The following is a 12,555-nucleotide window of genomic DNA, read 5'->3' on the forward strand; positions in this document are numbered from 1 at the left end:
GAGATGGTATCTCATTGTAGTTTTGATTTGCATTTCTGTAATGGCTAATGATCATGAGCATTTTCTCACGTGTCTGTTAGCCGCGTGAATGTTTTTTTTGGCGAAGTGCCCGTCATATCCTTTGCCCTACATCGTGTTTTTTAAGCTGTGGATCATGACCCATTAGTGTATTATGAAATCACTTTAGTGGTTGAAATACCTCTGAGTTTATGGTTCAAAGATTCACATGTCTGAGTTTACAGCTCAGAGATTCATATGTTTAATCAGTGTTTTTCAAACTGTTGATCACAACTCATTAATGGATTGTGAAATTAAGCTTGTGGATTATAACTGTAATTTAAAAAAATGAAATAGAAATTAAAAAGAAAATGGCAGAGTGGTTCTCATGGAGTAAAGTACAGTTTCTGTGAAACTTTTATTTTAGTAATATATGTTTGTGTGTGTATGTGTACTGGGTCATAATTTAATATATATTTCTTAGTGTGGATTGCAGGCAATAATTCGAAGGCCACTAATTATGGTATTAGCCTCATCTACTGGTTGTTGGTATTAGGCACCGTTGAGTTGGTTCTGACTCATGGTGACCCTATGTACAACAGAACAAAACACTGCCTAGTCCTGCGCCAACCTCACAGTCATTGTTATGCTTGAGCCCATTGTTGCAGCCACTGTGTCAGTCCATCTCATTGAGGGTCTTCTTCTTTTTCGCTGACCTTCTACTTTACTAAGCATGATGTCCTTCTCCAGAGACTGATCCCTACTGAAAACATGTCCAAACTGTGTGAGACGAACTCTTGCCATCCTTGCTTCTAAGGAGCATTCTGACAGTACTTCTTCCAAGACAGAGTTGTTTGTTCTTCTGGCAGTCCATGGTATATTCAGTATTCTTTGCCAACACCGTAATTCAAAGGCGTCAGTTCTTCTTCGGTCTTCCTTATTCATTGTCCACCTTTCCCATGCATGTGAGGCAATTGAAATTCCGTGGCTTGGGTTGGGCACACCTTAGTCCTTAAAGTGACATCTATACTTTTTAACACTTTAAAGAGGTCTTCTGCAGCCGGTTTGCCCAATGCAATACGTCATTTGATTTCTTGACTGCTGTGTTCGTGGATGTTGATTGTGGATCTAAGTAAAATGAAATCCTTGACAATGTCAGTCTTTTGTCTGTCATGATGTTGCTTATTGGTCCAGTTGTGATGATTTTTGTTTTCTTTATGTTGAGGTATAATCCGTACTGAAGGCTGTAATCTTTGATCTTCATCAGTAAATGCTTCAAGTCCTTTTTGGTTTCAGCAAGCAAGCTTGTGTCATCTGAATATCGCAGGTTGTTATGAGTCTTCCTCCAGTCCTGATCCCGCATTCTTCTTCATATAGTCAAGCTTCTCAGATTATTTGCTCAGCATACAGATTGAATAAGTATGGTGAAAGGATACAACCCTGACACACACCTTTCCTCACTTTAAACCATGCGGTATCCCCTTGTTCTGTTGGAACGACTGCCTCTTTGTCTATGTACAGGTTCCTCATGAGCACAATTAAGTGTTCTGGAATTCCTGTTCTACACAATGTTATCCATAATTTGTTATGATCCACACAAGCAAATGTCTTCGCATAGTCAATAAAACACAGGTAAACATCTTTCTGGTATTCTTTGCTTTCAGCCAAGATCCACCTGACATCAGCAGTGATATCCCTCGTTCTACGTCCTCTTCTGAATCCAGCTTGAATTTCTGGCAGTTCCCTGCCATGATGTACTGCTGCAACCACTTTTGAATAATCTTCAGCAAAATTTTACTTGTGTCTGATATTAATGATATTGTTTGATAATTTCTGCATTCTGTGGGATCACTTTTCTTTGGAATGGGCACAGATATGAACCTCCTCCAGTTGGTTGGCCAGGTAGCTGTCTTCCAAATTTCTTAGCATAGACAAGTGAGCACCTCCAGCACTGCATCTGTTTGTTGAAACATCTCAATTGGTATTCCGTCAGTTCCTGAAGCTTTGTCTTTCAACAGTGCCTCCAGTGCAGCTTGAACTTCTTTCTTCAGTACTGTGGATTCTTGATCATGTGCTACCCCCTGAAATGGCTGAACGTCAGCCAGCTCTTTTTGGTACAGTGACTCTCTGTATTCCTTCCATTTTCTTTTGATGCTTCCTGTATCATTCAGTATTTTCCCTGAAGAATCTTTCACTGTTGCAGCTCGAGGGTTAAATTTTTTCTTCAGGTCTTTCAGCTTGAGAAATGCTGAGTGTGCTCTTCCCTTTGGGTTCTCTAACTCCAGGTCTTTGCACATTTCATTATATAATACTTTGTCTTCTCGAGCCGCCCTTTGAAATCTTCTGTTCATCTCTTTTACTTTGTCATTTCTTCTGTTTGCTTTAGCTGTGCTGTGTTCAAGAGAAAATTTCAGAGTCTCTTCTGACATCCATTTTGGTCTTTTCTTTCTTTCTTTCCTGTCTTTTTAATGACCTGTTACTTTCTTCATTTATGATATCCTTGATGTCATTCCACAACTTGTCTCGTTTTTGGTGATTAGTGTTCAGTGGGTCAGATCTATTCTTGAGATGGTATTTTGGCTCTTGTGGACTTGCTGTAATTTTCTTCAGCTTCAACTTGAACTAGCATATGAATAATTGATGGTCTGTTCTGCAGTCAGCCCTTGGCCTTGTTCTGACTGATGATATTGAGCTTCTCCATTGTCTCTTCCCACAGATATAGTCCATTTGATTCCTGTGTATTCCATCTCTCAAGGTCCGTGTGTATAGGTGCTTTTTATATTGTTGGAAAAGGGTATTTGCAATGAAGAAGTTGTTGGTCTTGCAAGATTCTATCATGCGATCTCCAGCGTAGTTTCTGTCACCAAAGAGTATTTTCTAAATACTTATCCTTCTTCTTTGTTTCCAGCTTTCACATTCCGATCACCAGTAATTATCAATGCATCTTGATTGCAAGTTTGATCAATTTCAGACTGCAGAAGTTGGTAAAAATCTTCACTTATTTCTCATCTTTGGCCTTAGAGGTTGGTGGGTATTTTTGAATAGTGGTTGTATTAACTGGTCTTCCTTGTAGGCATATGGATATTATCCTATCACTGACAACGTTGAACTTCAGGACAGATCTTGAAATGTTCTTTCTGACGATGAATGTGATACCATTCTCTTCAGTTTGTCCCTGACATAGTAAACTATATGATTTTCTGATTCAGAATGACCAGTTGCAGTCCATTTCAGGTCACTAATACCTAGGATATCAATTGTTACGCATTCCATTTCATTTTTGATGACTTCCAGTTTTCCTAGGTTCATACGGCATACATTACACGTTCCTATTATTAATGGATGTTTGCAGCTATTTATTCTCATTTTGAATCATGTCACATCAACAGATGAAGGTCCTGAAAGCTTGACTCCATCCACGTCATTAACGTCGACTCTACTTTGAGGAAGGAGCTCTTCCCCAGTCATATTTTGAGTGCCTTCTAACCTGAGGGGCTCATCTTCCAGCACTGTATCAAACAATGTTCCACTGCTATTCAGAAGGTTTTGACTGGCCAGTTTCTCAGAAGTAGACTGCTAGGTCCTTCTTCCTAGTCTGTGTTAGTCTGGAACCTCCTCTGAAACCTGTGCACCATGGGTGACCCTGCTGGTATTTGAAATACCAGTGGCATAGCTTCCAACATCACAACACCACACGAGCACCACAGTAGGAGAAACTGACAGACGAGTGGTGGCATCTACTGGTACTTAATGATATTGCCACTGAAGGATTTTTAAAAGGAAGTAGTTGCCTTTGTTTGTTGTTATGCTCTATGCCTTTGTATGGACTTCTCCTTTGTGATTTGAAAAGTATATTGGTTTTTATTTTTTAAATAATATTTATCATTAACACATGTCTAGATTCTTTCTGATCAATACCAGATGCAGGATGTGTTGGAAAGATCTGATCATTTGATGGCTGCAGCAAAAGACCTGTTTGTTGATTTTCCTCGTAGGCGCACAGGTAAATGATCCATTTCATACAAAAGCTTCTTTTTCTTATTATCTGTAGCCTGCAACTGACTGTTCAAAATTTAAAATCCTTTCTTAGGCATTTATTATTTATATTACAAGTATTCTAGGGTTGATAGTGTATATGTTTGTTATGCTTGGATTTATTATAATTTGCTTTCAGTAAGAATATAACTATTACTAGTTACTCTGATAAGGAAAGGTAAATTGTTATTATTTACTAAATATGTTACAATATAATGTACAGCATTTCATAATTATAAAATATGACTTATTTTTCAGTTTATTAACCATAAATTACCATATAATTAAAATATTTATATATAATTTGAGTAAAGCTTAGTTTGAAACCTAAAGCACCAGCAATCTCTCTTGAAAAGGAACTTCGTCTCTTGTTAGATACACAGAATTATTTATTTTAGTGTGCATATGTTACATTGTATAGCTTAGTCCAGCAAGCTGATCATTAGTTTTTAATGTTTGAATCCTGGCTTGGTCACTTATTAGTGCAGCTGGGCCACCTGCTTAATGTCTCTGAGTTTCATTTTACTCTATGTGAAATGAAGGTGATAACAGTACCTACCTCATAGCATTTTGTGAGGATAAAATGAGTTAATGTATAGAAAGCATTTGCAACAGTGCCTAGCATGTCGTAAGACTGTATCACTGTGAGCTACATTATTGTTTAAGATTTCCTTGTGGTAATGCAAACCTATGGCAGTGCATAGCACTTGTGAAGGCAGTTTAATTAAATGAAACAAAATCATTATGGCTTATTTTCCTTCCGCAGGGTTTCCGAACGTAACAATGGCTCCTGATTCCTCTCAGAGTCCCATCGTGGTAAACGAAGACCCTGTCACCCAGTCCATTCTGAGTGAATCTGTCATTGACCCTCAGGTAATGTGCTCTGTTCGCAGCCACAGTACTCAAGCGAAAATTTAAGTTGATGTAGGCATTATGGTAAAATTTTTAAAAACTTAAATATCAAGGAAGGCAAAGTTGTGGTTGCTAGAATTGCTCCTACTCAAATGTATTGCACTTTTTATGAGTAACGTTTGTATTAAGATAGGAGAGAGTAAAAGTAGCTAACATCCACTGAGTGCTTACCTAGGAGGTAGGTACTATTGCATCTCCATTTAACAGATGAAGAAACGCAGAAAAGACTCAGAAAAATTAAGATCTCATAGCCAGTTAGTGTCAGAGATGAGACTGAACGCTGGCCGTTGGCTCCACAGGACTGTGCCACCATCTGCTGTTACGGAGACAGCAGGGAGCTTTTCCACTCCCCACTTTGAAGTCCAGTGAATCTGTGTTCCTGCTCTGCTACTTACTAGCTGTTTGATCTTAAGATATCTGAGTTGGCTCAGAGTAGTTTTTTGTTGCCCTTAAATGGGAATAGAGTATACCTGATATAGTTTTTGCAAGAATCAGCTTGTTTCCTGCTTTGCCGTGATAAATAGTGTAACAAATATCCTTGAATATGCTTTTTCTTTAAATGTTAGTTCCTTCTAATCTATTAGTATATTTAAAGAGTAGCTGCCCAGAGAAACTTGGAATTTATTGAGTGGTTACATGGGAAAATCATATTACAGTAGTAAAACATCAATTAGCTGTATCCTATTCAAATTGCTGTTGGGTGCTGTCGAGTCGGTTCTGACTCATAGTGACCCCATGTCACAGAAGAGAGCTGCCAAATAGGGTTTTCTCGGCTGTAATCTTTACAGAAGCAGATTGCCAGGTCTTTCTCCTGCAGAGCTGCTGGGCGAGTTCAAACTGCCCATCTTTTGGTTAGTAGCTGAACGCTTAACTGTTGTGCCACCAGGGCTTCTTGGAACTCTAATCAAAATGTCTAGAATTTTGAGGTATTAAACATTTTTTAAGAGCCTATTAAGAATTTGATACTGAAAGAGTACTATTAAGATACTATTAGGGAATGACCAGAACTTGTTGTTATTGTTGTTGTGTGCTGTTGAGTCAATTCAGACTCATAGCGACCCTTAGGGCAGAGCAGAACTGCCCCATAGGGCTTCCTAGGCTACAGTCTCAATGGGAGCAGACTGCTACATCTTTCTCCCGTGGAGTGGCTGGTGGGTTTGAACTGCTAACCTTTCGGTTAGTAGCTGAGTACTTAACAACATGTCTTTGATGATTTGGATCTTGTAATTCCCCAGGATCATCACTCTAATTGATGATTCTCCTTTTTTCTATAGATCTAAAAAAATCTGGGAAATTGCACTTAACGGGTACTGAGTTCTAGAGACTAGGAAATTGCACTTAACATGTACTGAGCTGTAGTCACTGTACTTTACTCACCAAGACAATTAAATAGAATGTTCCTTGTATTTTAGATAACCAAAACCCATTAGTCATAACCATAGCCAATACCACTTATGTTTTTGAACTTTTTGAAAAGTTAGCTTTCAGATAATCAGAAATTTAATTGATTTAGAATACCTTATTGCTATAGTATGTCTAACTGAAGATTTCTATTTATTTAAATAGATTGTATAGCATAGTGCCCTATGTTTTTGTCAGTCAGACTTCAAGTCAGACTTTCAGTCACCTAAATCATGGAAACAAGTTGTGCAGACCAGTCCAAGGAGACTAAAGCCCACTCACTTCCGGCACAAAATGGTATAGTGGATAACAAATCCCACTCCACACTTCACCCGCATCCTGTAGAAATCTCAGCTTCCCTTCTCTGTTTAGTTCAGACCCCAGCTGCCCATGCAGCCCTTCTGTCTCTTATCCCTAGCCACCCAGGCTAGGTCAGTGGCTACTGGCCGCAAGCCTGGGAGTCCATATGATTCCCTCCACTTTAGACTAACAGGCTACCTGCCACTTTGGGTCTGATAATTTGCTGGAATGACTCACAGAGCTCACAGGAGACACCATACCTGTGGTAATAGCTTTAATATAACAAAAAGGATATAAATGAAGAGATGCATGGTAAGGTCTGGGAGGAGTCACAGCATGGAGCTTCCATGTCCCAAAGAGGGATGCACTACCCTCTACCCTCTCCTGTTCGTGGTGACCAATCAGGAAGCTTTTTGAGCCTCCATCTTCCAAGGCCTTCATTAACCTCAGCATGTGGCCATGATAGATTACATCACGCTTCCTAAGGCTTAGTTAGCATCGGGCCCCAGGTGGTGTCTCTTGGGATGATCATTAGCTTCAGGTGATGGTCCGGCTCTCAGGAACCAAGACCAAAGGCCAAATGACTTTCTGCAAGGTAGTTTCACACCTTGCATGAGTACAAAATGTGTTCCAGCAGCATGGAATAAATTAGTCATATTTTATCCTGTAGAAGAGAAGAGTCTATCCCTAGACCTGAGCCTGTTATGTTAATAGTAATTTCAGATTAATGTTACTATATAACTAATTTGCCTAGCTGGTTTCAGTGCTATCTCAATTTACAGATTAAACACAATGAGGTGAACTTCCCAAAACAAACTTGCAGATAGCCAAGAGAAAGGACAGAGAGGGAGGGGAGAGGAGACACCTTAGTAGATAAGCAGAGAACATCAGAAAAGAAATTAATGTTGTTCTAGATAACCTTGAGTCACCAAAAAATGATGAAGTTGTAGCTGTATTACTTATGTTCCCTGGGCCCTAGTTTCTTCATCTGTAATAGGAATGAATGAAACTCAGTTTATTCACTTACTCATTATATATTTGTATACTACCTGTAATATTTCCGGCCCTGCAGTGGATGCTGGGATATATGGATAAAGGCATCATCTCTATTATGGGGTGGAAAGTGATGAGATCTGAAGTTACAGAGACAGGCAGGAGCTAGGTCATGAAGGGCTAACGAACATGAAAGCAGGAATGGAGCCAGTAAAGGATTTAAAGATGAGCAGAGTCATGATGAGATCGATTGTAGTACAGAAAATGGATTGGGGAGGGACAAGTCTAGAGGGAGGGTTTGGTTAGAAGACTTAGGTAGCGATCTTAGTTAGAAGTAGTGAGAGTCTGACCCCGAGCAGTGGAAGTAGGGAAGGACGTAGAGGGGAAGAGTCATAGATTTGGGAGAGATAAAGAAGAGAGAGAATTGACAGAATTGGGTGACTGATTGGATATGAGGGATGGGAAAGAAGGATGACTCCAAGTTTGCTGGTTTGAGCATCTGAGTAGATGGTGATGCTGTTCATGGCCTTAGGTAATATCAGTAGGAACAAGGTTTCTGGAAGAATGGTGGGAGGAGCTTAAGAAATAATCAATTTTGGGCATGTTCAGTATATGTGGGATGTTCCACTAGTGCTGTCTCTTAGGCAGCTGGATATAAATGACTAGGGCTCAAGAGAGATCTGGGTGGAGGTAGAGATTTGGAAATTAACAGCATTTGACTGGTAATTGTAGCTTTGGAATTAGATAAAATCACTCAGAAAGTGGGTAAGATGAGAGGAGAATAGGTCCAAAGAGAAAACCTTGAGTCATACCAGATATAAGGAAAGGGTAGAAAAAGAAGAATCAATTAAGGGGACTGGGAAGGAAAGGCCAGAAGGATAGAAGAAAAAACAAGAAAATATGATGTCATGGAAGTTAAAGGAAAAGTGCATCAAGAAGACTTTAAAGGAAAGGAATGAGTGGTCATTAATATCTGATGAGTTAGATAAATCAGGAAAGGTAAAGACTAAGAAATATCTATTTGATTTAGAAATAAGTGTGTAATGTTGACCTTACAGAAAACAGTTTAGAGTGGTAGAATAGAAGCCAAGTTGAAGGGCAGAGATGGTAAATGAGAAGTGGGGACAACTCTTGCAAGAAGAGAAAAGTTAGATGGTAACTTGAGGGGGTATAGGGCCAGGTCAAGATGGGAGAGGCTTGCCCACATTTACATGTTGATGAGATGAAGCCAGTACAGTGAGAGAGTTGAAGATACAGGAGAGAAAAGGGACAATTGATGGAGTGAAAGGCAGTGAGGGAGTTTGGGTTCCAAAACACATGTGGAGGAATTAGCCTTAAGAGGAGGGCCTCTCTTCTTTTATGACGAAAAGAAAGGATGAGTGCAAATGTAACCACCTTGTGTTGTTATTTTTATTATTGTTGACATAGGCTCTTAATGAAGTAGATGATGAACAAAGAGGAGGAACTGTGAATAGCCAGTCAGAAGAGAGTGAGAATGAGTTGGATAGCACCCTAAACTCTGAGTCTAACAAGAATACAGATAGGTATGTATATATGGGATGAATATCTACAAATCTTCCCTTTTTTCCAAAGTCATTATAAGTGTTTGTTTGTCACATCATCCTTGAGAGTATGTTTTTAAACTTTCTATTCTTGATATCATGTCAAACTTACCAAAAAGTTGAATCGTACAAAGAATAGTACAAAGAACTCTTGTATACTTGTCACCTAAATTCACCAGTTGCTAAGATTTTCGCACAATTGCATTATCATTCTGTCTCTTTCTCTATGTGTTTTTATACACACACACTCTTTTTTTAAATTGTACTTTAGATGAAGGTTTACAGAGGAAATTAGTTTCTCATTAAACAATGAAGACACATATTGTTTTGTGACATCGGTTGCCAACCCCATGACATGTTAACACTCTCCCCTTCTCAACCTTGGGTTCCCCGTTACCAGCTTTCCTGTACCCTCCTGCCTTCTTGTCCTTGCCCCTGGGCTGGTGTGCCCATTTAGTCTTGTTTTGTTTTATGGGCCTATGTAATCTTTGGCTGAAGGGTGAACCTCAGGAGTGACTTCAGTACTGAGTTAAAAGGGTGTCCAGAGGCCATATTATTGGGTTTCTCCAGTGTCTGTCAGACCAGTAAGTCTAGTCTTTTTTTTTTTTTCAGTACACATATTGTTGTATGGCATTGGTTACCAACCCCATGACATGTCAACACTCCCTTCTTGAGATTGAGTTCCCATTACCAGCTTTCTTTTCCCCTCCTACCTTCTAATCCTTGTCCCTGGGCTAGCGTGCCCCTTTAGTCTCGTTTTGTTTTATGGGCCTGTCTAATCTTTGGCTGAACGGTGAACCTTGGGTGTGACTTCATTACTGAGCTAAAAGGGTGTCTGGGGACCATAGTCTCGGGGTTTCTCCAGTCTCTGTTAGGCCAGTGAGTCTGGTCTTTTTTTTGTGAGTTAGAATTTTGTTCTGCATTTTTCTCCAGTTCTGTCCGGGACTGTCTGTTGTGACCCCTGTCAGAGCAATCAGTGGTGGGGTAGCTGGGCACCATCTATTTGTGCTGGACTGAGTCTGGTGGAGGCCTTAGTAGTTGTGGTCCGTTAGTCCTTTGGACTAATCTTTCCCTTGTATCTTGTTTTCTTCATTATCCCTTGCTCCCGAAGGGGTGAGACCAGTGGAGTATCTTGGATGGTTGCTCACAGGCTTTTAAGACTCCAGACGCTACTCACCAAGGTAGAATGTAGAACATTTTCTTTATAAACTGTGTTATGCTAATTGAGCCATGGCCCCCACGGCCCTCTGCCCAGGAATTCAGTCCCTTAGGGAGTTTGAGTGTGTCTGTGGAACTTCCATGACCTTCCTTGTACAAGTTGTGCTGGCTTCCCCAGTGTTACGTATTATCTTACCCTTCACCAAAGTTACCACTTATCTATTGCCTATTTAGTGTTTTTCTGTTCCTCCTCCCTTGTAACCATCAAAGATTGTTTCTTTTTGTGTGTAAACCTTTTCATGAGTTTTTATAGTAGTGGTCTCATACAATATTTGTCATTTTGTGGTTGACTTATTTCACTCAGCATAATGCCCTCCAGATTCATCCAATGTTGTGAAATGCTTTGCAGATTCATCATTGTTCTTTATTGTTGCATAGTACTCCATTGTGTGTATGTACAATAGTTTGTTTATCCATTCATCTGTTGATGGGCATCTAGGTTGTTTCCATATTTTTGCTATTGTGAACAATGCTGCAGTGAATATGGGTGTGCATATGTCTATTTGTGTGATGGCTGTTATCTCTCTAAGATATATTCCAGGGAGCGGGATTGCTGGATCTATTTCTAGCTTTTTAAGGAAGCACCATATCGTTTTCCAAAATGATTATACCATTTTGCATTCCCACCAGCAGTGCATAAGAGTTCCAGTCTCCCTAGCCTCTCCAATATTTGTTATTTTCTGTTTTTTTGATTTGTGCCAGTAATGCCGGGGTGAGATGGTACCTCATTGTAGTTTTGATTTGCATTTCTCTAATTGCTAATGACTGCGAGCATTTCCTCATGTGTCCGTTAGCCACTTGAGTGTCTTCTTTGGTGAAGTGTCTGTTCATTTCCTTTGCCCATTTTTTAATTGGATTACTTATCTTTTTGTTGTAGAGGTGTTGGATTTTCCTATAGATTTTAGAGATTAGACCTTTGTCAGATTTGCCATAGTCAAAAATTTTTTCCCAGTCTGTTATGTTCTCTTTTTATTCTTTTGAAGTCTTTTGTTGAGCATAAGTGTTTAATTTTTAGAAGATCCCAGTTAGCTAGCTTATCTTCTGGAGTTCGTGTGTTGTTAGTTATGGTTTGTATCCTGTTAATGCTGTGTATTAGGGCCTCTAGTGTTGATCCTGTTTTTTCTTCTATGAACTTTATTGTTTTTGGTTTTATATTTAGGTCTTTGTTCTATTTTTAATTAGTTTTTGTCTATGGTGTGAGGTATGGATCCTGTTTCATTTTTTTGCAGATGGATATCCCGTTTTGCCAGCACCATTTATTAAAAAGACTGTTTTTGCCCCAGTTGATGAACTTTGGGCCCTTGTCAAAAATCAGGTGACCACACATGGATGAATTTACATCCGGATTCTTAATTCTGTTGCGTTGGTCAATGGATCTGTCTTTGTACCAGTCCAGGCTATTTTGACTACCATAGCTGTATAGTAGGTTCTGAGGTCAGGTGGTGCAAGTCCTCCTGCATTCTTCTTCTTCAGTAGTGCTTTACTTATCTGGGGCCTCTTACCTTTCCACATAAAGTTGATGATTAGCTTTTCCATCTCTTTAAAGAATGTTGTTGGTATTTGGACGGGGATTGCATTGTATTTGTAGATTGCTTTGGGTAGAATTGTCATTTTCAGAATGTTGAGTCTACCTATCCATGAGCATGGTATGTTTCTATGTTTAGTGTCATATCATCTGCAAATAGGGACAGTTTAACTTCTTCATTACCAATTTGGATGCCGTTTTTTTCTTTTTCTTGCTTTATTGCTCTAGCTAGAATTTCCAGTACAGATGTTAAATATCTGTGGTGATAAAGGGCATCCTTGTCTGGTTCCTGTTCTCAAGGTTAATGTTTTCAGCCTCTCTCCATTAAGAATGTTGTTGGCTGTTGGTTTTGTATAGATGCCCTTCATTATGTTGAGGGATTTCCCTTCTATACCTATTTTATTGAGAGTTTTTATCAGGAATGGAAGTTGTAATTCGTGGAATGCCTTTTCTGCATTGAGATGATCATGTGATTCTTTTCTTATTTATGTGGTGGATCACATTGATTGATTTTCTAATATTGAACTGCCCTTGCATACCTGGTATGAATCCTATTTGGTCGTGGTGTCTTATTTTTTTGATATGATGCTGAATTCTATTGGCTAGAATTTT

General features: G+C 39.3%; 1 protein-coding gene across 5 annotated transcripts in view; it reads left to right on the top strand.

The window, feature by feature from the left end:
* The window catches only part of SPICE1 (spindle and centriole associated protein 1), a 116,743-nt gene that overhangs the window by 23,478 nt on the left and 80,710 nt on the right, over window positions 1-12,555 (top strand). For 4 of the 5 annotated variants that reach the window (XR_002823619.1, XR_002823620.1, XM_023728873.1 and 1 more), the window contains exons 5-7: window positions 3,898-4,000; window positions 4,799-4,905; window positions 9,067-9,182. Coding sequence is in view for 3 of the 5 variants with exons in the window: in XM_023728873.1 (XP_023584641.1) it covers window positions 3,898-4,000; window positions 4,799-4,905; window positions 9,067-9,182 (326 nt within the window). In the remaining 2 variants the exon portion in view is untranslated. The remainder of the gene's footprint in view (window positions 1-3,897; window positions 4,001-4,798; window positions 4,906-9,066; window positions 9,183-12,555) is intronic. The other variant, XM_023728874.1, reaches the window with a different exon arrangement.

Source organism: Trichechus manatus, unplaced genomic scaffold, assembly GCF_000243295.1.
Source record: "Trichechus manatus latirostris isolate Lorelei unplaced genomic scaffold, TriManLat1.0 scaffold00026, whole genome shotgun sequence".
Taxonomy (NCBI): domain Eukaryota; kingdom Metazoa; phylum Chordata; class Mammalia; order Sirenia; family Trichechidae; genus Trichechus; species Trichechus manatus.